Source organism: Rhipicephalus microplus, chromosome 6, assembly GCF_043290135.1.
Source record: "Rhipicephalus microplus isolate Deutch F79 chromosome 6, USDA_Rmic, whole genome shotgun sequence".
Lineage (NCBI taxonomy): Eukaryota > Metazoa > Arthropoda > Arachnida > Ixodida > Ixodidae > Rhipicephalus > Rhipicephalus microplus.
Window position 1 is genome coordinate 140136407 of NC_134705.1, and position 26440 is coordinate 140162846.

The window sequence follows — 26440 nt, forward strand, 5'->3', positions numbered from 1 at the left end:
AGCTTCTGTTGAGCAATTAATAGCTATAGCAGACTTGTATGCAGAAAATGCAGAGACAAACACTTGATGTGCATCATCAAGCCAAACGTCCTTAGGAAGACTGCCAAGAGCAAGCAGCAGAAGATAGTGAATAGAGATATGAACATTCGGCAAACGCAACAAGGCATTTCACAATTTGTTCCATAGTTTTTTCTATCTGAGTAAAAGTTTGCAACTTGTGTCATAATGAAAGTGATTACCTATGCAAGTTTGAGAAACTGATTTAAAGTTGTCTAGTAAGAAAATATCATTTGAGCTATGTTTTCAACATCTGCTCCATGATGTTACCCTTTTTTGATCAATTCTAGTTATTTCAAGCCTTTATCCTCCTCTGAAAATGTGTTGAGTTTCCAATGGACAATGTGGTCCTTGAAACTTTGCCCACATAGCTTTGAAAGTCCTTGAAAACTCTTGAATTTTTGCCATGTAAACAAGTATGGACCCTGTTTCTCTAACATATACAGGTCTGATTTATTTATTTTTAATAACTTTGCATTTATGTGAATTCTAATACTGTCATATTCGTTCAAATATTTGAAATGTGCGAGTATTTACACGGGCCTAACGAAGAAGTACTATACTTCTATGTCCCCTTCTTGAGCGAACTGTATAAATTGCTTGTGGTAAGCTATACCTTTCGGGTTCCTCACTTCTCCGCTTTCTCTACAGAGGGCTTCTTCGACTTGCCAGAGGAGTTCAAACTGGAGGACAAGCACTTCGAGGTATTTAGAGACCTGCGTGGCGTGAGGATGCATCTTAGGCGCAGCATGGCGGTTGTTTCACCGATGCCCCCGGTGATTCCACCTCCGCCCGTGCTAGACTTGGGCTACATGGAAGGTGAGCACTCAAAAAATCACTTTTCCAGGCTGAGTGCTCAGGCTGTTTCAAAATGGAGACATTGTATTTAGTGTCATAGCAAGCATAAGCTCACTCCAGAAATGTTGTCCACTGTGGTAATGCGTGTGGACGGCCGTGCTTGCTTGTGTTATCTTGGCACAATCACTCTGGGTGATGCTGATGCTGGAACATGTTACTAAAAACTACCTTGTGTCATAAAAATGTTTTTGCAAATGGCAACCTGGAATGGCAACCTGGAATGGCAAAACTACTGTAAAATCTCATGGGATCTTTGGCTCGCAACATCGATGTAGTTTTTTGTGCACTCTTGCGGTGCCATACGTTCAGCGGGGCAACGCGCTTGCAGCGCCGTTTGTTTGGCTGGACCGGCCACGATACGAGTGCAAGCCACCGCAGCACTGCTGAGGTTCACGGTGGAGCGTGGTGCAATTCCACCAGCCTTTGCGCGCTGGCAGACAGCGCGGTGATGATGCATCATTGTAGGCGAAATCGGCAGCTGGAGCTGCCGTGGAACACGGCTCGACGGGACGGGAAACGTGCGTGCACATCGTCCGAATGTGCTCGCACAAAGTTTTCTTTTGCTGTCAGGATTTCACTGGACACCAATAGTGATGCGAAAATTATCGTACCTCTTGTCGAGTTGGTACAGAATTGATGCAGTAAAACCTTTGGAGAATAGACTTGCACTTACTGGACATGTAGCGTGTTGCAAGTGTCTCATTGTTTGGTTTTCTGTTGTTGGCTCTCTTATTACCAGTACAAACAGGACGCTAAAAATTGTCGTCTGCGAAATGGCATCTCGCAGACAGCACTGCTGTTGCAGATTTTAGTCTTTTGGTTCACACGTTCATCTGGCCTATAGTGAGGCTTTCTATGCTCCTGCCACAAACCTGGCAAGCTCTATGTCCGATTTTATGGTGTGCTTTTGTGAAAGTTTAGTACATCGCATCAGACATTCACCTTCACTTTGCCTGTGTCACGACACCAGGGAAAGTGAGATACCTAGGAGTTCTTATCATTTTTTTCCTTGAAGTTTATCACTTGGTGTAAATATGTATTTGTGCAGTCTTCGGAAATAATGAAAGACGAGGATGATAGATTAGTGATAGAACATGTGCAAGTGTTTCACCTGACCATCCCTAGCTGTCCACATCAGTAGAACAGTGGTTTCGGTGCTTGGCAGTTGACCCAAAGGTCGCGGTTTCGATCCCGGTCGTGGCAGTCACATTTCGATGGAGTTGAAATGGTTGAGGCTAGCGGTTGAAATTTCCACAGCCCTCCACTACGCCATGCCTCCATGTCTTATTGCGATTTTGGTACATACATTCAAGGTTATTCGTAATAATAATATTATGACCATCTCCAGCTAATCCTTGGTAGTGCACCTTTTTTGTCTCTCATTGAAAAAATTCACGTCAGGCACTCATATACCTACATGTGCATGTCTCTGTTTTTATCACAATAAGCTGCCTGTTCATTGTAATCTCATGAGATCAAAGGCATCTAGTACTAGAATCTGGTCCTCTGCAACTGTGTCTTTGAAGCCAGAATAATGCATTCACATTCCAACAGAATGACATGATTACTATGGTCACGAGGTCAGTGGCATTATATAGGGGTGTGATACTATAGAAAGTGTCACATTGTGTGTTACAGCGCAGAAACTCCTAAATGAGCAGAAATGCCTAAATAAAAGGTTACGGTGGCGATAACGCGGGTGTAAGTTGTCCCTCATGCATTGTCACTACAAGGTGTGAATTGTTATGCGTTGTCTTGTCAAACTTTTGTGCTTTAATTGTGAGGCACACCATATTGCGAAGCACACCATAAAATTATTCTTTTTAGTAAGTACATGGAAATGCGACGTAACAAGATATGTTTATTTAGAAGTAGTCGGACTTTAAATAGTACATGTGTCATTTGCTATTAGTGGTATCAACTGTGAGTATAACACGTTGAGCCACTCAGCAATGATGAGTATGTCTTCAGAAAAGCTTAGTTTCTTCAAAAATACGTGCGTGTTGAAGACAAGTGAAATCTCTCCGATTTTGGTGAGGGTTAAGTGAGTCCAAATCATGTTTTTATTGCTTTTTCATGGAAATGTCTTGTTCTGAAAGGTAGACATTGTGCCTGAAGGAGATATAATGCAGCTGACTGTATAGGACACCTCATTATAAACCATGGCACCCCGAGATGACTAAACTCTAATGTAGCCTCGATTCAAAGCTGCGAGTAAAATTTTCTTGGTATGTGCTCATTCTCATCCATGATTTCCACAGATGACTTTGTGGACCTGGAGGCAATCGACAAGCCTGTCCCACAAAGCGTACTTCAGTGTGTGCCTCTGGACTGAGCAAGTTCCACGTCCGTGCCTTCAATCTGCGACTGTCTGCCCACGTCTGTGCCTGGTCAACTGACCTATGTCCAGAGTGCACTGCTTTCAAGTCGTTTTTTTTTATCTTTTATGTGAGAGGCAGCACATAATTGGGGCTCCAAGCATTCTGCACCAAAGAAAATATAATCTGGTAGCTTGGATTGTATGCTGTGTCTGCCTCCTTACCTTTTAAGTGCCTCTGACGAACACTTTGCTGTGAACTTTAGCTGTAAGGACATACCAATACAGAGTGTAAATAAAGTGTTTAAAAACTAAGCAGCATACTGTGTCCAAATTGAAGATCACCTATGCGGATGATATGTCCAAAGTCTTCTCCCTTTCTAAAAGATCTGTCAACCTTACTTTGAGTGACTGTCAACCTTATTTTGAGTGAAATCTCCTTTTCTGATTTGCATAGTTAATGATGCAATAAAAGTTTATGCAACGTCGGCGTAATCCCAGTGCTCGTCAGATTGAGAAATTTACCTTTACTGACTTGCATAGTCGTCCTACCATAATAAAGCACTCCTTGAGCTTCGAAACTTGTAAAGCTGAAAAAAAGATGTCTCACCATTTGTGGGTCGCTCTACTAGTTAACTTTAGATTTTATATCATAATAATAGCCATGCAATTTTATGGAATGTTTATTCAATTAAGCTTCTGTGGCATTAGTGGCATCCAGCTTTTTGTCTTGTTCCTCATAAGGAGTCATGGTAGCTTCCTACCATGACTCTCCTTGATTTTAGGCTAAGGGAGACACCCTTTGCAAGTGTCCCCTTTGATATTTATCTTCCAAGGGTCACGGACTATTCTTGTAATATGCGTTTTGGCACCACGATGTGTTATGAGATTTCATCATTGCCACCACAGGCGTGCCCTATCTTGTATAATGCTGGGTGTACTATGGGGGGGTGAAGAGGGTGAAGTATTGCTGCAGTGCAGTGTCCCCAATGCGTGCAAATGCAGGCGTCAAGGCATCCAACCGCAATGTCAACTCCCTTCCCCCACTTCTTGGGTTGAGCCCTCAAGATTGCAAGGTTCGCAAAAATTTAAAATAATGTAGTGATATTCTCCTGTCAACGGTCTGCCCATGGGTTCCTGGCTTTTCGAGGTTATAAGAGCGAAACAATTTTTCTTGATGCTCACGCGTTAAAATTACCCATGGCTGTACTCCCCATTTCTTGGTTGATGTAAACTGTCAATCATTGCTTGCACCTAACCGCATACCACCTAAAATGTCTCAACCACCCGACCATAGTTCATGCGCGAGCAACTGGTGAACCTTCAGTTCGAGTTCAAGCTGCCCCTATAAAATGAGGGTGGAGTCCTTCAGAACGTCAATAAATTTTTTCATCCATCCACCCATCAATTCATTCTTGCATAATTGTTACTACGCGGCATTTCAAATGCACTGTTACAAGAATGCCTAAATAATCCTAAGAATGCGGTTACTGCAACAGACGCATCGCAATGTGAGGAAAGAGCTGGCAGAGGAATATTTCGCCCTGATCTCGAGTGGCCTTTATTACGAGTGCCTGATTTTATTCCTCTATGGTTTGGTAAAACTTTATTGGGAAGTCCAAAGGCCTGCGTCCTAGGCCCAGCACACGTCGGGCCGCTCCTACGATGTACGATGGGACATAAGGCCAAGACCTAGCGAGTATTTTTTTGGCCTTATTGCACACAGTTCCAACACTGAAGGCACGAATGGCAGCTCTAGAATCGCTACATATATGTTCATGACGCTAATCTAACAGAGCCAAGGCAATGGCAACCTACACGGCCGCATAGGCAGTTTCGATGCATACCGACGCCGCTATAATTGTCACCCCTTTGTGGTTGATTGCCACTACCCTGAATTGGTCGCTCTGGTCATCATATTGCACCGCGTCTACGAAACAGGCACACCGTCGAGATCCGCTACTTGGCGGAGAAGGGCCCGAGCACGTGCTCTCCTCCTTCCAACATTTCGTTGTGGATGCATGTTCCGCGGAGCAGGCGCGACAATGATGTTCTCCTTCTGATTCCTCGTCAACCTTTGGTACAGAGCCTCAATCCGAGCTGGTGGAATACCCATATCTGCGAGAATCATCCCCTCCGCTTTTGAGACAGACAGCCCAATTACCTGTGCTCTTCCTCGTGCTTCCGCGATTTCTTCCAATGCATTATGTCATAATTCCCAACTGCAGGACACGATCAGTGTGGGTGTAGCTGAGGAGCCCAAGGGCCTTATTTTCCGCTCTCCTTATCTTTGCATTAAGCTTGTTCTTTTCCAGTCTCTTCTAAACATGCATTGCTGCCACATATGCAAAATGACACAGCAGAAAAGCATGTATAAGCCTGACCCAGTTGTCCTCTGATAGTCCTGCCCTTTGATTAGCCACCGGCCTTATGAGCATAATAACACTGTCTATCTTTTTTGCCAACCTTTGAATTGTGATGTTATTGGTGCCCGTTGCTTCTAGCATCATACCTAAGATCCGAATGGAAGCGACTTTGGGGATTGATCATCCACTTTTGGTACGAAGGTGGATGTCTCCCCTTAGGGGCGGCACCCAGCCTCGCGGTCAACGGCCCTTCCTGACTGGGTTATAAAGAAGAAGCTCAGATTTTTCCGGAGAGCAGGAAAGGCCTGGTTCCTCCAGAAAACTCCCAGTTGTGTCGATGGCCTCTAGCAGGGCAGCCTCTACAGTGCCGTAACTTCCTCCTCTACACCAAATGGTGATAACATTGGCATAAATTGTGGCCAACATCTGAAATTCCAGAAAGCTGCCTCGAGAGACCAGCCATGACGATGTTAAAAAGTAAAGGTGATAGAACAGATCCCTGCAGGGTGCCCCTATTTCCCAGCACTTGTGCATCCAATTCTAGATCTCCAACTTTAAGTATGGTTTTTCAACCACTCGGGAAAGATCTGACAAACGCATGAAATGAGGAACCTAGGTTGAAACTAGAGATCGCATCCAAAATAGAATCATGATGGACATTATCAAATGCTTTTTTTATATCCAAGCCAAGGATTGCCCTTGTGTCTCTGGTATGATTATCTAAAGTATGAGTCTTAATGATTTTCATAGCATCCTGCGTAGATAGGCCTGGCCTAAAGCCAATTAGGCAATGAGAAAAGAGATCATCGTTATAGCAGAATTTATGGCCCTAGTAGTAAATATACAAAAGATATAAATAGTTCAATTACAGTAATTGCAATTATCACTGACTCATTACTTCTGTGCACTTTCTTCTCAACACATCAGGTGGAATGCTTCTACTACAGCTCTTTAATATACTAGTTCCCGGAGACCTTCAATGTATGCATTTATTTTGAGCATCGGGCCACAAAAGTTTGTTGTCTAATAAAAGAGCCGATTCTTTAGACGCATTTGGTGTAATCATTTGGGTTTTCTCGCTTACATCCTACATCACAATCGCAAGCTTCCGCACACTGACATTCAGAAAAAGCTTATCAGACCCTGCATTGACAGTTTCTCAAGAATAGAGGCACCTCTTCATCCTATCTTCTCGGTTCACGGCATTGACGAAAAGACCACCTCTTCGAATTCTGTGGGTCTGAAAGTATCAGAATAGGTTATTCTTCGTTTTCGGTTCCTTTACTCTGGGCTACAGTAACAGAGATGTTTTATTTACCATTGAGAAATTCATCAGTATCTATAAAAGAATATCTAGCTGAATTCTTGATTCTTTAATTAGTTCATTACTAATATTTTATACTTAAATTCATTACTTTTTTAGTAGTAACTTATGCGAGTAATATACTACAAAAATTTCATGTACTACTCGGTCAATGCCCTGATTTGGTGTAAGCAATGAGAGGAGGAAAAAAAGGAGCAGAAGAGGAAAATGAACACTTCGCTATTCAAATCTGGACCGGTATTAGGTACTAAAAATAACGCAACATAAGGTCGCAAAACAAAAGGTACAGGAATGACCCTCAAGCCTAATGTTATGTGACCTCTGCTAATAAAATACGACCTATGGCATCGTTGAAGAACGGCTGAACAGTTATGGTTGACGCTGAGTTGTTGGCTGGAAGTATTCAAAATTACTATATCTGGCAAAAACTCTATCTGCTCTACCAAAACTGTCAGCATAGTGCACTGAATTTATTATTATTAACCTATTTATTTGCAGTTATCTGTGACCTGAAGAGATCTAACTAGCGGAAAAAAAATGTACTGTTTTAAGTGTGAATACACTTTGTAAGCGACCCCAAACCATCCACCGCCGTCGGCGGCGTCCGCAGTCTTCTCTCTATCTTTAAAAGAAAGAGGACTTGGCGGGCCGCAGCGCGACGCTCTACCGAATAAGCCACGGACGCGATGCTGATATCGGTGTCAGTAACGCGCCTTATACCCCCTCCCCCTTCGCTCGCTCCTCCGCTCTCCTCACTTGCTGCAGCTGCGCGTGCACCCCTCTCTCTCTCGCGCCCGCTTTCTCTCTCAGTCTCCCGTCGAGAGCGGGTCGTGAGGGGGAGTAAAGTTAAAATCCGTTGGCATTCGCCAGTGAGTTAACGTAAACTCCCCCGTGTGATCAATTGCGATTCCCAGGAACCATTACACCATAAAGGCACCATAGTGTGATTAATAAATATAATAGTGCGAATTAATAAATACCCCTCATAGCATCACCCCGTGTATTCGCACTTAACCATGTTCACCCTCGGGGAAATGCTTGGGAGTTTTTTTTTATTTACAATGTCGCCGTCGTGAGCCGTGTGGCTGCCAAGTTTTAAACCAACGCTTGTCTTTGCGTTATATTTGCGTCCTCATGTATCGACAGTAAGGTGTAGGTGTCTGTCTTGCATTTTTTTTTTCAAGCATATTCAGATTTTCTGTTACAAGGCTTAGCACGCATCGCTGAACAAGTGGCTAATCTGAATAGTAGGGACAAGATATAGCTCACACCTTCTCTTTAAAGTCAGATGACTAAGGCGATATTGATTGGAATTTCACCGTTTATAGGCCTGGACAAGTGGCACGCCCGAGGTTGGCCCGAGTTCGGATCGAAGTGGGATCATCACAATAATTAACATTTACTGACGCAAAGACATGCTCATGATCTACGTGCGAGTCGTGATTTGCGTATCGCGTATTGCTGCAACTTAGCACTTCTCAAAGAAGCGCAGTTTTCTTAACATTCAATTGAATTCCAGCATCAAACAGAACTATATTTTGTTGCACAAGAATGTGGCTTGTTTACACTTTGCAGCTCACGCTCTTTAAACCAGCTTCTCAAACCCTTTTAAGGTGGTGGTTCCGCGCTTTTTTCTCCTTTACAAGTGTAGGCGTTTGCTTTGCTCTTTATCTTCGCGGCACAGATTGCCAGATGTACATTGTTATATATTAACAACTGCACTTGGCCTTTTGTGTAAGCGACACCTAAAATTGTGCATGCGGCTGGCAAAATTAAAGACTTGTACGCCTCACAATACATTTAATACATCTACGAAATGACGAAAGAACGCCAGCGATAAATCGCACTGTCACAATCATAGCTACGTCCATCACAATAAATGCGTAAAACGTCCCGACCGGTCGTGGTTCGTGTTGGACCACTGAACGCCGCTGAACTACGTCAATACAGTCCAGAAATGAATTTCCCAATGACATCGGAAGCAAGCCAGGATAAAGTCCTCAAGAGGTCATCGTCTTGTCTGACGAGTACCCATGGCTTGGACGTCCTTCTTCTGGTGACCGACTCATTGCGGAGCGGGCCTGTAGCCTGTCAGCGTGCACGTGCGTCATTCCACATTTCTCTCCTCCCTGAACAGCCGCAGATTACCAGTATAAAATGCCACCTTAGCTTCATCCGACAACAGTTGCCAGGCAAGGAGGAGGGATTTTGGGTATGTCTGGTGGCTCGCGTTCTGTTCCGCCGTCTCGAAGACGTGCAGGTTGCGAAATCCACGACGCGCGCGTTGTAGCAGGTGAAAGCGACGCTCTCCCTTGCTGCACCAGAGGCTTGGATCGGAACGGCCTGTTGGAAGTCTTCGTACGCTTGGACACACTGATTCCTTAGAGGTGTGTGTGGAGTCAGAATACAATGTCCCTGGCATTCTTCCACGTTGCATAATCCGGGTACCCTGGACGTGCAGTCTGGTTGGTCTTCCGTTCAGTTTCTTTACCTCTTTTGGCACGACGGCGACGGCTCGAGACGGTTGACAAATTGAGCGGCGTCCAGTATCTTGGTCGATTTCCAAAACTGCCTGACACATCGCCCTCGCAGCCACAGTAGAGGCTGGTCGTTCACAGAAGCACTGTGCGACACGCCGGAAGGGAGCTCCGACTGCATCACAAATCATGTGGCGTCGTATACATAGGTGCGAACATCTCAGAAGCCTAGAATCCGGCAGCATTATTCCTTTATGGTTGCTAATCTTCATGGCGAATTATTACTCGACGATAATCTCAGCATGGGCACTGGATACGTAATTGGTGAATGAAACTTGCCGGGGGAGAATGGCGTCTTCCACGTAGGCCTGGCCAGAACGATGGCATAAAGAATACGGCTGGCTCGTGGCGCTCACCAGGGTTTTCAAGTGTCTTCTGGAGGCCTCGACGTAAGGGCTCTACGTAAATGGCTAGCTTGAAGTCATCGATGACCTAAAGCAGGTGGATCGTACGTCGATATGCAAGATGACGGCGAAGTGAAATGGAACGCCTTGTGGCACGCATTCGCGTGCACCACGAGGACAAGCTGATGCCCATGGTGATGGGGGACAGCTCCGTTAAAAAAAGAAACGTGATGCAGCTATTCATAATAGATATGGATGACTGCCCCTAAAGAGATATTCTATAAAGGACGCGCGAGTCGAACGAATTCTGAAGACATTGTGACTGTTCGTGACACCTTTGAATGGTCCTCGAATTATTTTCTCGCCCATTAGAATAAGGAACTCTTTGTGAGAATAAGCTACACCGACTGGCCTGGTGTTAAGCTTTCTTTTATTGTGGTGCACTCGACGCGGTCACCTTGCCTTGAATAATTACTGTGGAGCGAAATTTCCATACATGAGAATCGGCATCCAGATTTGAGTCATTGTGCAGATCGGTATCGATATGCTTCAGGAAACCTGACGCCGAATAGCCTTTCGAAATAGCCCAAATAGGAGATATATAAAAGAGAGCGTTTCAAACCGCAACGTCAACTGACATTTTCCCACTTCTTCACATAGCTCTGCAGGTATAAATTTCCTCACTGCGGTCCGTTATATAAAGCTCGTTTGAGGCTCTTGAAAAAAACGGTTTCAGCTTATCAACACCGGATCAGGGCTAAGCTTGAATACGCTTCTATAATACGGAACTCGCACATCAACGTCAAAATTTCCACACTTGAAAAAAATCTAGCGAAAGGCTGTGCGGTTTACATTTTCTTGAAATGGCCCCCAGTTGTTCAATACGTCATTTATAAAATCTCAAGGGGCTTTTCTATTGCAGTCCCGACAAAAGGATCAATGCTTGAAGTTTTTATATTCACTCGCTGTCGCCTATTGGGACTGCGTTGTACTTGTCGCAGTACGACGGGAGCTTGCCGAAGCCCGCGTTCGTGTTCAGTCCACACTTCCAGCTGCAAGGAGAAGTTCAAAGGACGTTGTAAGAGCTGCTCAAAACCGTCGTCTTACGAAATACTCGCGCTCCGCTCAAGCAGCCAAGCAAGAGCCATTCCCCGCCTGCAAGTTTCATTTTTGTCTCCATCGCGCGCATTGAATAATGCAACTCAAAGATGGGTGCACGCGATGGACGACTCCCGCAACGTCCCAGGCTCCTTGGATGCTGCCGACCAATGACCCAGTGCCGCGTCGGTTCCAACCAGCTAAGTGCGGGGACTTACTACCATAGCGTCTGGCGTAATACTTGCCAACTGAAGGCAAGAACTGTTATAGTTGCTACGGAACAAGGCTAGGGTAAAGGACCAGTTTTTTGAGCTCCTTCGCTTCCTTTATAAATGCAGGGCCGGTCTGTAGCACGCGCCTCTGACACCGTACAGGGATATTCGCGCTGTCGACTGGCTGTCTCAGATCAAGCACGTCACTGTCCACGGCAGCTTATCTCCTTGTCTGTGCACTCTACGACAAGGTGGACTGAGAGAGACAATCTCGCTGAAAGGCGTGCCTTTTTGGTCTCTACGACCAGGCATTAGACCCGGCATCCTTAAGACTCCTGCGCAGACGACCAACTCATCGCGGGATCACTGTTGCTTTCATGGGCCGTTGATGTCAAGGCGAGAGAGAACGGACACCACCTGCAAACGACTACCGTCGATCAAGACGCTACACGCTGCGCGTGTCGCAAACCCCGGACCGGCCACCACCTTGCCCGACAACGAGGTTATCAGACAGTTCCCAAGAAGACAATTCCGATTGCTCTCTTGCAGTGAGAACGCTGGAACATAGGAAGATGCCGAGGCTCTTGTCTGCTTAGACCACGACCGGAAAGTACACCCCGATCGTGAGCGCGTCGGCTGTCTGCGTACACACGCCAAGCTAGCCATTTTCATCAGCGGTGTTCGATCGCCACAACACTTTTACACTTGCAAGTTTAGGGCAGAAGGACAATGTCGTTTTGTGCTGCTATACGACGCGTGCACGATAGCATCTTGGCGCGCAAGTATTCAAAAGGGTGAGACTTTGCGGAAGCGCAGTACGAAAATGGATCGCTCTGCTCGCTGTCAATGTTGCTTGATGAAATGCATGTGGAATGACGACTACAAGAACCTGCGGGGCGTTGAAGCCAAGAAGAGGAATGGCCAGCGGTGCTTCGCGTGACGCAGGAGAGATGCCCTTGAAGGACAAGATGCTCAGTTATGACCGTTGTCGGGGTAGTTGTATAATATGAGCTGGATATTAATAGTCTGTACCTAATTTGATCTAATAAATGTTTTGCGTTGCACAAGATTTTCTCATCTTCCAGGTGAAGTGTGTTTGTGACTGTCTAGGTTGCGTGATGAAATACACCCGAGTAGAATGTACCAAGTGTCGGTAACCTTGATTGGGGATTAAAGTGTTGGGGTTAAACGTCCCAAATGTACCCTAAGGTTATGAGAGGCAGCGTAGTTGGAGGGCTCCAGAAAGTTCGGCCCCTTGGTGTTCTTTAACGTGCACCTAAATCTACCTACATGGGCCTCGAGCGATTTCGGCTTCATTGAAAATGCAGCCGCCTTAGCCGTGATCCTATCCCGTAACCTGCAGGTCAACAGCCGAGTGCCTTAGCTTCTAGACCATTGTGGCGGGAAGTACGAATCGGGCGATACCAAAACTAATAAAAAGTGATCCCATTACTCTCTGTTGTTTCAGATCTGCGCATCAGAAACCCTGCACTCATTTACTTGAAACCAGTTTTTTCGGCCGATTAAAGGGAAAACTGAAAGAAGGAGGCTTCCCACGGGATGTTATGTTAAAAGGTGCAGGATGCTGGTTAGGAAAATTAAAAAAAAGGTGCCAGTTATGGATGCCACATGGCAGAGAAAGTGCAGCGCAATAAATTTGCTATTTTTCTAAATGTGCTTGGCTCACCCTCCACTTAAAAAAAAGATTGCATCATGATATGACGTCTAAGTATTATTTTATTCTAGGGACAAGTTATCCAATTGATCTGCGAAGACCGACGTGTCTACTTTGCCACGGGGTATCACCAGTGTTGCTCACTCAGTTCCACTGTCTTAAAATCGTGTGTACGTGGGCCAAACTAGACGTTGTCTGAACGATAGACTTAGGCAACATTATAATTATCTGAAAGGCCACTGTAAGATGTGGCTGTGCATCGCTACTTAGGGACACTTCTGCATTATTCCGTTAAAATATTCAAACTGCGTGGACTAATTGAGGCTGTGCGCATTCGGAAGTAATCCGAGCCTTGCGTCAGTGTTCTCTCGGTCGCTTGACATGGAAAAGAGCTAAGTTACCTCTGTCTTGTATTACGGGCGTGCTACGGTTGATGTAGCCCGGGTTTTATTGTTGGAATGGGTTCCTCTTGCTTTTTTTCCCTTTAACTTTGTCCTCCCTTACTTTTTACGCTATCCTTCATGTTGCCTTGTTCTTGCAATAAAGCTTCAGTTGATAGTCTGCGCCTGTTTCTGCCTTCTATTATTTGTTGTTTCTGCTCGTTTTTGCGCAGTAACATGATAGATCTTTACCAACTCGCCCAATTTGCCATTCTTTTGCATGGTTTATTTAGTAGCCTAGACAAGGTTTCATTACTAACAACCTATACTTAATGCCATAACATCTAGTAGGATTTTAAAAAATAGTTCGAAAAACACGAGCTGAGGCTATCAAATAAAAGCTGTTGACTGGAAGCACTCAAAAAAATTTCGCTGTACTATCTGTGGTGAGTATGGACACTGATACGTTTTGCACAGTTATTTCATCATGGTGATATAGAGGACGGCTTCTGTGAACGTGCACTGCGGCAAACCAGGAAACAATGAGAGACAGGAAAGGGCCGAGTGCTGCGCATACGCGTCAGCAGTTCTGCAACAAGAAGTTTCAAACAGGATGAAGTCCCGAAGCCCGTGATGTACATTGCGGTCTGACGCCTGTTATGAAGTGGAGGCTTGATCCACACACTCTGCTAATTAGTTAGAAAACCTGCGAACTGCCTGTGAGAAAACAAGAAAGCAAGCATGCACGCAGAGCCCAATGAAGAGAGTCAGTAAGGAAAAATGAGAGGACCCTACAAAACTTAGCCTTTAGGAGTTAAGATAAGTGTAATCTGAAGAGAGAAGAGAACAACCCAGTGTTAAAAATATCATAATTGAAATCAAGAAAAACAAATGGACATGAGCTGGACACACACGTAAGCAGAATAACCACAGGTCATTAAGGGTAACTGACTGTATTGCCATAGAAGGCAAACGAACAAAGGGGAGACAGAAAGTTAGGGGCCGATGATATTAAAAAGTGCGCGGATTTAACGTGGCAACGGCAAGCACAAGACCGGGTTGATTGGCAGATCATGAGAGAAGATTTTTTCCTGCAGTGGGCGTAGTTACACTGATGATGATGATGATGATGATGATGATGATGCTGACGATTATGATACGTAGGTGTGGCTTTCGAAAGATCTGCAAGGCGAAGGTACAGCCTAACATTGCAGCTTAACTGTCAGCATGTGACAGTAGCTGAGGGGTCAGGTGTTCGTTTCTAATACCGGGAGGTCAGTGGTTCGAATCTCATTGTCGGCCTATTACTAAAGAAGTTTTATGTTTTGAAGATCTGTCGCGCAACACCTGGTGGTGAATATAAAAAATGAGAACCCAAGTGAGTCGCCAAGTTGCCACCATGTGAAGCGTGACAAAACTCGAGAAAAATAATATTTTAAGGACTCCTACGAGATAAAAGTTCAAATGTCCATGACAGCTCAATTTGAACCACCCATGTCCCGGTCATCATACGAAGACGTAGCCTCTCAGCCACTGTCACATACTGGCAATCAAGCTAAAGTGTTACTCTGAGATTTCGCCTTTTAGTTCTTCTGGATCTGATAACCACGAATTACTGTCAATAAAAATGAAAAGAAACGCCACATAAATGGGTAAATCAATGCGTTTTATTGAAGGTCATATTGCCAAAGAGACTGTTTACAATATCCGACATAATGAAGAATCAACGTCCTCAGTCTTGTCCGCACTCTTGCTTGGGGCCGCACGAATCATGCCTCTTGTTCACAGGCACGAGTCAGTGTGAGTCGGAGCGGCGAAGAAGAAGAAGGTGCGTTGGCAGATAAACAGTATGAGCCAAGATTTCCTAGGAAACAAGACAAGACAGTTTTTGTTTTGGAACGCTCTAGCGGACTCTTCCATCTTTTCGCACATAGTTTTCAGGGCACAAGTTCACCCATAATAAACTAGTTTTTGACTTTTCCTCTCTTGCACCCGTTACATTCTGGTGGACGGTGCTGGGTATGATTGGAAGCCCCCTTGGCGCAAGAGAGCGAAGCCCCGATCCTCAACGATTGGAACCTGGCGAACTGGCTCCGGTACACCAGCGTTCAAGCCGCCACCTCCGAGGAGAAACGCCTGAATTCGCACTCCTCCCCAGTGCTCCAGCAACACAAGCAGCGTCCACAGACAACGGAACGATGGCTTACCAGGTGACATCATTGGAACTTATTCTGTCCCCACCATGCTTGCCTGAGCCCTTCCACGGCGACACGTTCGAGGATGTGGAGGATTGGTTAGAACACCTCGAGCGGGTTGCGAAAACCAACGGCTGGGATGAAGCAAGGAAACTGCGTCGCGTGTACTTCGCATTGGAGGATGCAGCGAGGACGTGGTATGAAAACCACGAAGCGTTCATACCGACATGGGAAGAATTCCGACGACAAATAGGAGCTACATATGGCAGCACTGATCGTCGGGAGAAGGCGGAGAACGCTCTACAGTCCAGAAACCGGCGCACGAACGTAAGCGTTGGCATGTATATTGAGGACAAGCTCCGCCTTTTTAAACATGCTGACCCGAACATGAACGAAGAGAAAAAGCTGCGTCACTTGATGCGAGGTGTCAAACAGGAGTTATTTGCTGATTTGGTACGCAGCCCACCTCGTACCGTTGCTGAATTCCGCAACGAAGCCACCCCCATTGAGCGGTCATTGCAGCAGCGCTCCCGTCACTACAATCATGACATGAGTAGTGTTCCTTTGAATGTCATCTCAGCAAACCTGGGAAGCAGCAGCGAAGCATTGAGGAAAATGGTGCGATCCATTGTGAAGAAAGAGCTCCAGAAGCTGCTGCCCCGACAAGTCGCAACGCCAGTTTCGTCTCTGACTACCATGATCAGAGATGAAGTTCGCCACGCCATTCTTCAAGCCGAACCCGAGGCGCAACCTGTTCGACTTGAACAGCAATTGCAGAAACGCCCCGTACCGACTTACGCCGATGCCGTACGCCAGCCTGCCGTGCATACTGCTTCGTTTGCAGCTCCCAGTGGCTACCGACCTGCTTCGCGTGGCTCAAACTATCCAGCTAATTCGAGGCCACCAAAAAGCGACGCGTGGCGCACACCCGACAGGACGCCTCTCTGTTTTCACTGCGGCGAAGCTGCACACCTGTACAGAATGTGCCCATATCGACGAGTTGGTCTCCGTGGGTTTTCTCCGAACGCGCCATGCCGCTGAACTGGCGAAAGACCCGTTGAAATTGAATAAAACTTGTCTGGCCATCTGTTTTCAACTGCCGGTTTCCAGCATCAGCCTAGACCACCAGCGCCTGTTCGCTATCGATCGCCAAGCCCTCAATGATTTAGTTCACCTTCTCCACCTTCAACCTCAACACACCGTCGTTCAAGCAGTCCCCATCAGGAAAACTGAAGCCAGCGACCTATGGAGGAAAGGCCGCTGGTGTACGGCCAGCTGAAGATCCTCCGTCAAGGTCCCAGTGCAGCAACGACGAGCGGAACACTACAACTAAGTTAGGTAAAGACAAAATTTCTTCAGACTTACGCGTTACCGTAGACGGGTGTGAATTTACCGTTTTAGTTGACACAGGTGCTGTTTATTCGGTTGTCAGTTACGCTGCCGCAGAGGATTTAAAGAAAGTCCTGACACCTCTGAGTGGACCCCAGATACGCACGGCTGGGGGTCATCTCATCACACTTGTGGGAAGATGTACCGCACGAATCGGAATTCAAGGCGCTACTTACGTTGCTGACTTTGTCGTACTTCCGGAATGCTCTAAAGATTTAACATTCGGAATGAATTTTCTGCTAGCAAACGGAGCTATAATCGACTTGCAGAATTCTAGTGTCTCTTTTTCGACCAAACTGGCCATAGGCACAAATGAGCCAGAATACACTGCATTACGTGTTATAGATTGTGATGTTACAGGCCGCCACGATGCAGCGTAATAGTCGGTGTAAGAAATGAAACATTCGTTGATTCTGAAGGTATAGCGGATGCAAACATCAAACTACTTCTCAAGAAAGGCATTTGTGTAGCTCGAGGCATTATTCAATTACGTGGTGGATGTGCTGATGTATTGCTCACGAACTTCGGAAACGAAATTCAGCACGTTGCAAAGGACACTGCTATCGCCTTTCTGCACGGTTTTCAAACAGTGACGGACTTATGTGGTCTGGTGTCAGGGCCACCTACTTCGGAACCTGCGCCCGATGTCGTGGCAAGAGTTGCAATCAGCCAAAATCTATCCCCAGCCGAGAAGAAAATCATTCAAGACCTCCTAAGAGACTTCACTGGATGTTTCTCTGCCTCGTCAAAAGTGCGGCAGACCCAGGTTGTTAAACACAGAATTATAACAGATGAAGCTACAAGGCCGGTACACCGAAATCCGTACAGAGTATCGCCGAAGGAACGGGAGATCATAACGAGCCAAGTGAAAGAGATACTAGAGGATGATGACATACAGCCATTTAATAGTCCATGGGCGTCGCCTGTAGTCCTTGTGAGGAAAAAGGACAACATGCTGAGATTCTGCGTTGATTACAGAAAGCTGAACAGCGTCACTAAGCGGGATGTGTATCCTTTGCCGCGTATTGATGATACGTTGGATCGGCCACGCCACGCAAGGTATTTCTCTTCATTGGATTTAAAAAACGGTTATTGGCAAATTGAAGTGGACGAAAGGGACCGTGAAAAGACTGCTTTCGTAACCCCGGATGGTCTATATGAGTTTAAAGCACTCCCATTCGGCCTCTGTTAAGCGCCTGCAACATTCCAGCGCATGATGGACAGCGTCCTTTCAGGCCTCAAACGGCAGTCGTGCTTAGTCTACCTGGACGACGTTGTGGTGTTTTCAGCAACGTTTGAACAGCATGTAGAGCAACTACGTTCCGTACTTCAGGCTATCCAGTCAGCTGACTTGACGATTAAACCGGAAAAATGCCAGTTTGGATTCGAGAAGCTTCGTTTCTTTGATCATGCAATCAGCACTCAAGGTGTTGGCCCGGACCCGGAGAAGACTGTGGCCGTGGGGCTGTTTTCCAAGCCAAAAGACAAGAAGGAGGTACTCCGATTTTTGGGTTTATGTGCTTATTATAGGTGGTTTGTGAAAAATTTCGCGAAAATTGCCGAACCTCTAACAAGACTCACAAAACAGGACGTGCCATTTATTTGGTGCACTGAACAAGACAGTGCGTTCAACGAACTAAAGAAATGTTTGCAAGCTCCACCTATCCTGGCCCACTTTGACGAAACCGCAGATACGGTAATTCATACAGATTCCAGCAATCTTGGCCTAGGTGTGGTTCTGGTGCAATGGCAAAATAGAGAAGAGAAAGTGATAGCATATGCTAGCCGCACCCTCATAAAAGCGGAAAGAAACTACTCTGCAACCAAAAAAGAGTGCTTGGCAGTCATATGTGCAACCAGCAATTTCAGGCCATACCTCTATGGCAGGCCGTTCCGTGCCGTCAGCGATCACCACTCACTTTATTGGCTGGCGAGCTTAAAAGACCCATCGGGACGGCTTGCGAGATGGAGTCTCAGGCTCCAAGAGTATGACATTACGGTCGTATATAGGTCTGGCAGAAAGCAGGATGATGCTGACTGCTTATCACGTTCACCAGTTCACTCGACTTTCAGAAGAAGAGGACTTCCCACTCCTTTTTGTGATGAAAACCTCAAAAATCGCCGAACATCAACGGGCTGACATGGAACAGCTCCCATTTATAAAGTATCTCGAAGGGCATGACGAACAAGTTCCTCGCGTATTTAAGAGAGGGTTATCCTCATTCTGCCTGTGAGATAATGTACTTTACAAGAGGAATTTTGAACACAACAAGGAGAAGTTCTTACTCGTTGTACCATCAGCCATGAAGCATGAAGTCTTAGAAGCCTGTCATGATGAACGGTCTGCGGGTCACTTGGGCGCGAGTCGAACTTTCGCCAAAATTCATCAGAAATACTACTGACCCAAGTTGCTAGCGTCCGTAAAGCATTACGTCAAGCCATGTCGCGAGTGTCAAAGGCGAAAAACACCACCCCTCAAGACGGCCGGCCTTCTCAAGCCTGTAGAGCAACCTGCGTCTCCATTACAACAGGTTGGAATAGACCTCCTCGGACCGTTTCCAATGTCGGCATCAGGAAAAAGCTGGATAATAGTTGCGACTGACTATTTGACACGATACGCTGAAACTGGCTGCCTTGAGAGAGGAATGGCAACGGAAGTCGCGAAGTTTTTCGTTCAGAATATTGTTCTTCGCCATGGAGCCTCACTCGACGTGATTACCGATCGAAAAGCAGCGTTCAAGGCTGATTTGATGCAGTCCTTAATGACAATGACTAACACCAGCCATAGGAAGACCACTGCATACCATCCCCAAACCAACGGGTTGACAGAACGCCTGAACCGCACCATCGCTGACATGCTGTCGATGTACGTTGACATTGAGCATAAATTGTTGGACGAAATCTTGCCATACGCAACTTTTGCCTACAATACGGCAGTGCAGGAGACCATCCGCGTCACACCATTTCAGCTGGTCTAAGGTAGCACTGTCACTACGACACTCGATGCCATGTTGCCAGTAGACAACGACAATTACGAGCCATCTGAACCTGACTTTCTGCAAAGGGCTGAAGAAGCGCGCCAGTTTGCACGACATCGAATACATCAACAGCAAAACAAGGACGCAAGCCTCTACAACCTGCGCCGCAGAAAAGTTCAGTACTACCTAGGCAAGCGAGTGTCAATATGGACACCACTCCGACGCCGAGGCCTATCAGAAAATGTTCTTTGTCGATACTTTGGCCCCTATAAGGTTCTCCGATGAATTAGTGACCTCAACTACGAAGTCATCGCCGATGGAAAATCTGTTCAAAGCGGCAAAACAGCGCAGAAGTCGTGCACGTCGTTCGTATGAAGCCCTATTATGAGAGGGAATGAAAACGCCCCCTTTCTCTGTTTGCCTCCCTCCATCGCGCATCGGGACGATGCGTATTTCAAAGAGGGACTAATGCCACAGAGACTGTTTACAATATCCGACATTATGAAGAATCAGCGTCCACAGTCTTGTCCGCACTCTTGCTTGGGGCTGCACGACTCATGCCTCTTGTTCACGGGCACGAGTCAGTGTGAGTTGGAGCGGCGAAGAAGAAGAAGGTGCGTTGGCAGATGAACAGTTTTTGTTTTGGAACGCTCTAGCGGGCTCTTCCATCTTTTCGCACATAATTTTCAGGCCACAAGTTCGCCCATAATAAACTAGTTTTTGACTTTTCTTCTCTTGCACCCGTTACAATATGTGGTTATTAGTTCCGAAAGATCTACAAGGCAAAAGTTCAGCCTAACTTTATAGCTCCGCTGGCAGCATGTAGCAGTAGGCGAGAAGTTCAGTGTTTGTTTTCAAGCCGGGAGGTTGGTGGTTCGAATCTCGCTGTCGGCTTTTTTACTAATAAAGTTTAGTCTTCTGAAGCTCTGTCGCGCTCCACCTGAGGGCGACGTGGTTAAATGAGAACCCAGGTGAGTCGCCAAGCCACCACCAAGTTTAGCGCAACACCACTTGAGAAATATAGTAAGGACTTTCACAAAATATAAATTCATATGTTCACGACTGCTGGATTCGAACAATTGACCTCCCAGTTATGAAACAAAGACGTAGCCTCTCAGCCACTGTCACCTACTGGCAATGAAGCTACAGTGTTACTCTGAATCTTCGCCTTTTTGATCTTCTGAAACTGATAACCACGAATAACATTCCATAATTGAGACTCACACCGCGCTGGAATTAAACACACAAATAAAAGACACACTGAAGCACAGGTAGGACACACACTTCGCGTCGCTTCCCAGGAATAGGAGGAAGTCACCCAGTGTCGCATCGACAGGGCACATCAACGTTTCTGATGTAGAGCTACCACAAGAGGTACGGTCCATTCTTGACAAAGGTCCAAAATTTGCGATACAACCTTGTTGCAAACCTTCAAAACTTTTGAGCTTCGTTCACGACGTGGCACGCAGGGTTCCAGAAGATGTGAAGAATGCTTGCATTGTAGAGGGCATCAAGTGTGTCAACAAACACCCTTTGCGCAGACCGAGAGGCGAGAATGTGAAAAACGTGGTAAAATTTTTAAAAGACCAAAATTTGACGCTACAATTGTCGGACAAGACGGGAAGGTTTGTAGTTATGGCGGTAGACCGACACCTGGTTAAGGCTAGAGAAGCGGTTGAAAAGAACTTCTCAATAGTGGATCTCGATGGCGCATCGTTGCAGAATGTTCACAAAAAAGCCGTTAGCTTGTGTAGGCGACTGGGACTACAGAAGCTGGAAAAGGACCTTAAGGGTTGCAACGGGACCGCATTGAGACCCTTCTTCACTACCAAAACGCACAAGCAAGACAATCCCTTCCGGATGATCGTGGAAGATAAAGGTACTTGGCAGCACATTTTAGCTAGATTTCTCAAAGGAATGTTGGAACTCATCGCAGTGGAAGACCCTTTTGGGGTGAGCAACTCAAACGGTATTATTGAATTCCTAAAGAAGGGACAATCAGTGACGTGCATATCTATAGACGTCAAGGACATGTACTACAACATCCCACAAACTGAGGCCATTACTACGGTGCAGGAAGGCATTGACACTTACGGGGTTGTTAGATTTCAAAACGAGTGTGGGATTAGTGTTCGTAGTTTTTTGGATTTGCTGCGCCTTTACCTTCAGTCATTGTACGTGGAATTCAATGGATCCATTTTTGTTCAGAACGACGGTATCTGCATCGGCTCGTGCTTGGCGCCGATCTTATCGAATTTGTACATGGCGAAAGGAGATCGTGAATTGCAACCCCGATTGCAAGGGTACGGCGTTGTGGCATGTTTCCGCTACGTTGATGATTTTTTATTATGTTTCCCTAGGTCGAAATGTGCCAACATAAAACCCGAAGTTTTTGTCGCGATGTTTAAAACAACATTTCGTGGTCTTGATTTCACTTACGAGTTGCCCACAAGTTCTGGCATAAAGTTTTTAGACATCATGATTTCGCAAGGTGAGGGACACATGTGCTGGGAATATGACGTTAGAGGTGATAAAAGTTTGTTAAGCTACAGCTCGGGTCACTCCAAGCTTGTGAAAAGAAGTGTTGCATATGCGTGCATGTTAAACAGCTGCCAAAAGTCGTGTGACCACATGGTTGCACGTAGTTTGATGAAGCAGATTGATAGACTTAGGGACAGTGATTACCCTGATGCCTTAATCACAGCCTTGGCCGAGAGGCTTTTAAAAACCATCGGCAGCACGCACAACACGAACGTAGGAATAAAAGAGAAGCCAGAGGAGAGGCCTATTGTTATGCCTTACGTTCACGGCATTTCGCATGGACTGAAAAAAATTGCAAGTAGGCATGGCATACCCATGACCTTTACGGCACCTCACAAATTAATTTCGCTTTGTCACCAAGTAAACAGCGGCAACCAAGGGAACAACCACATATGTTCGGTTAGGCATGTTAACAAATTTGTTCCATGTGAAACAAATGTTGTATATGGTACTCCTTTGCCTTGCGGAAATTGGTACGTTGGGCAAACTGGTAGGTGCCTTAACTCACGTTTACGCGAGCATGATTATAACTGCAAGCAAATCAGTCACCCCAGTAACTTAGCTACCCATTGCATGAAGTGTCATTGTAAGCCGAACTTTGAAAAGACCATTGTTTTATCCAGATCAGAAGACAAAAGGGAAAGAGAAATCATTGAAGCTTTCATGATGCGCAGGTTTGGTGAGGACAAATGTGTTAGTGTGCCATCTATTCATTTGTCAAACAATGAATATACTTTTTTACGTAGACATTTTAGATAGTTGACAAGGCTGGATTTGATTAGCACTGATGGGCGCTTTATCTTGGTGGGCAGTGCGCATGTTCACGCTCTTTCTTTTTCTTCTTTTTCTCTCCTTTCAACCTATATATGTGTGTGTCACATTTCCATCGAATAAACAGTTGTTAGTTCGCGCTCGTGTGTGTCCTACCTGTGCTTCAGTGTGTCTTTTATTTGTGTGTTTAATTCCAGCGCGGTGTGAGTCTCAACAATGTTCAACCAACTAGCCCCCACTCTTGCCCTTCTAACATTCCATAAAATTGAAAAGAAAGGCCACTTTTATGGGTTAATTGATGCGTGTTATTGAAGGCCATGTGTGGTTATCAGTTTCCAAAGATCTATAAGGCGAAGGTTCAGCCTAACTTTATAGCTCCGCTGTCAGCACGTAGCAGTAGCTGAGAGGTCAAGTGTTTGTTTTAAAGCTGGAAGGTCGGTGGTTCGAATCTCACTGTCGGCTTTTTTATCAATAAAATTTTAAGTTTTGAAGCTGTCGCAGTGCACCTGGTGGCGACTTGGTGAAATGGGAGCCCACGTGAGTTGCCAAGTTGCCACCAGGTGGAGCGCGGCGTGACGATACTTGAGAAAAATAACATAATAAAGACTTTTACAAAATATAAATAGAACCGTACATGACAGCTGGATTCGAACCACTGACTTCCCGGTTATGCAACGAAGACGTTGTCTCTCAGCCACTTTCACACACTGGCACACAAGCTATAAAGTTACTTTGCGCCTTTGCCTTTAACATCTTTTGAAACTGACAACGACGAATAACCTTCAATAAAATTGAAAAGAAACGCCACATAGATGGGTAAATCGATGCGTTTTATTGAAGGTCATATGTGGTTATCAGATTCGAAAGATCTACAAGGTGAAGGTTAAGCCTAACTTTATAGCTTTACTGGCAGAATGTAGCAGTAGGTGAGAGGTGAAGTGTTCATTTTAAAGCAGGAGGTCGGAGGTTCAAATCTCACACTTGGCCTTTTTCCCGATAAAGTTTTGTATTGAAACCCTGTCGTGGTCCACCTGGCGACGACATGACGATATGCGAACCCAGGTGAGTCGGCAAATCACCATCAGGTGGAGCGGGAAGAAATTTTGAGAAAAAATTATTTTAAGGACTGTAACTATGTATAAGTTCAAATATGGAGCTGGATTCGAACCACCGACCTCCCAGCTATGAAACGAAGGCGTAAACTCTCAGCCACTGTTACTTTTTTGTTGATGATCTGAGACAATGTACACAAGCACATGTTACAAAATATATAAATATACTTTTTACACACAAAAAAAATGCGATCAGTTCCACTTGGACTGGTATTGTCTACCTAAAATTCCTTCAAGGCTGCCAGACGTTCTAACTCGGCAGCCATTCTGGCACGCACTCCTGTATTTTTGCCATCTAAATGAAAGCAAACATGATTTTGCCTGAAATATATTCTTGCTGGCTTAGCACCCGGGTTGTAGTGGTATCCAGCCATTCGTGCACGCCATATACAGTGGAAGTCAGTCAACATCGCGAGGTAAAATGGAATTCCATCGTCATTCTGTATCGCCAGATACCTGATCCCGCGTGAATCCAGTGGAAACTTCTTCTTTTATGTTTTTTTAAAGCGTCCCAAAAATATATCCCTTCCCAACAGTGTAGAAAAACATGATCTATTGTTTCAGGCTTCTTGCATATCAAGCACTGTGATCAGTGATCTCTATGGTGTTTAACAGCCTCGTTCTGTGAATGTATGTACTGATAGTGTTCTGGTGGTTTCACCCCTGTAGGTACCTGCATGTATTTCACTCGCTTCAGTACACTTTGTCCCGGTATTCCGCTGTATATTAAACTCTACAATGGCATTGCAAAAACCACGTCACATACATCTTTGTACAGTTCTTTTGTTCTCACTCTTGATAAGTAATCAATAGTGAAACGAAACAGCAGGAAACGTACACTATTTAACACTTCCTTGAGTTAGCCACGCAATTTCCCTGGCATACCATTATCTGTATTGACAACGAAATGTGGTAAAGTGTTTCCCAACCTGAGTTGGCGTACTGTACGGAGAAAAGGATCACTGACATCTCGGAAGAACAAGAATTGATTTACCAACTGTTTTACAAAAAGGTGTGCTAAGCCTATAGGCCCTCGTCCTTCCGCGCCTGAACAAATTGGTCCGGCTGCACCTTTTCCAATCTGAGCCTAATATAAATACCGCGAACACTTTGTGCAGCCTTTGCACGTTCATTCTGGATACCTGCATCACTTACCACAGCTTATTGATGAAAAGCATTTTGAATGCTGTAGCAAAAACAGACATCTTGGTGCTTTTTCACTTGCCTGTTTTGTTTTGTTTATTTGGTTTGGCTCGGCCAATAGTCGTCGCTGTTTCTGCAACATTTTAGGGGCACACAAAGGTACCTTGTCGGCGCTTTCGTCCAGCGCGCATTTGCAAAATGGCATGGCGTTGAAGGCCACCTTCCGTGCAACAGCCCAGGAGATTTTCCCCAGTTTCCCCCTGTAAAAAAGTTATTACTAATTGGGAAATGTAATTGGCCTTAACTGGCTCCAGTTGGTGTGACCCATTATCTAATAGGTGTCAGGGGGGGTGCCCTCAAGCGTTCAATTGGAACGCTAGCCCATTTGCCCTTCTTGGTAGACCGACACAGTAAGAAAAAGTCACTTGGTTGAATTGACCATATCAATTGGCCCCCAATGGAATCGGCTAAAACCACTTGGGACCCTGAACTTTATTGGGAAAGTTCAATTGGAAATAATAGGTCCAAGACTCTTGATAGATATTTTTCGTTTTCCCACCCTATTAGAATAGTCGATAATCCAAATGCTTGTGCAATTCTAAGTCAATCCATGTAGGAAGATTGTTATTATGATCAGAATGTTTGGTTATCATTATACATGCCGATGTGATATTAGGCCTTCGATTTTACATTTATATATATAGGACCTATAAGAAGCCATCCCAAATTGACCTGGAGTCCAACAGTTACCAGTTTTGATTTCGGCAACCTCCACTTGAAGTGCTGTTCGGACTAGGAAGAGGCCTATTAGCTGCGCTGAACAGTCATTTTAACAAAGTGTAGCACCTTCCAACACAACAGAGCCTACATTAGAGTGCTCCAGATGGAAAAAGAGAAAGGAATGATTGGTTTGCTTAAAAGCTTTGGCAAGGTCTACTTTCAGCATAGCAAGCGGTCCTTGATGACTCTAGCAATACTGAAGAAGTGTTCGAGCGATGTATGTGTTTGTTTGTTTGTATGGAGTGACCCATAATTCCTCGTATGTTAAGGAACAATTAGTATTGGCATCACCAACTGTAATCGATTTGATAATACTTTAGCGAAAAAATGTAGTCAGCGTTTGACAATACTATTGGCCTAGTA

At 45.4% G+C, this 26440-nt stretch overlaps 1 protein-coding gene across 3 annotated transcripts in view; it reads left to right on the forward strand.

Moving 5' to 3' along the window:
• Positions 1-3547, forward strand: part of LOC142765567 (uncharacterized) — a 41751-nt gene extending 38204 nt beyond the window's left edge. For all 3 annotated transcript variants that reach the window (XM_075866738.1, XM_075866740.1, XM_075866737.1), the window contains 2 exons: positions 709-876; positions 3177-3547. In XM_075866738.1, the coding sequence (XP_075722853.1) occupies positions 709-876; positions 3177-3250 (242 nt within the window). In that variant the 3' untranslated portion in view covers positions 3251-3547. The remainder of the gene's footprint in view (positions 1-708; positions 877-3176) is intronic.
• Positions 3548-26440: the final 22893 nt, after the last annotated feature.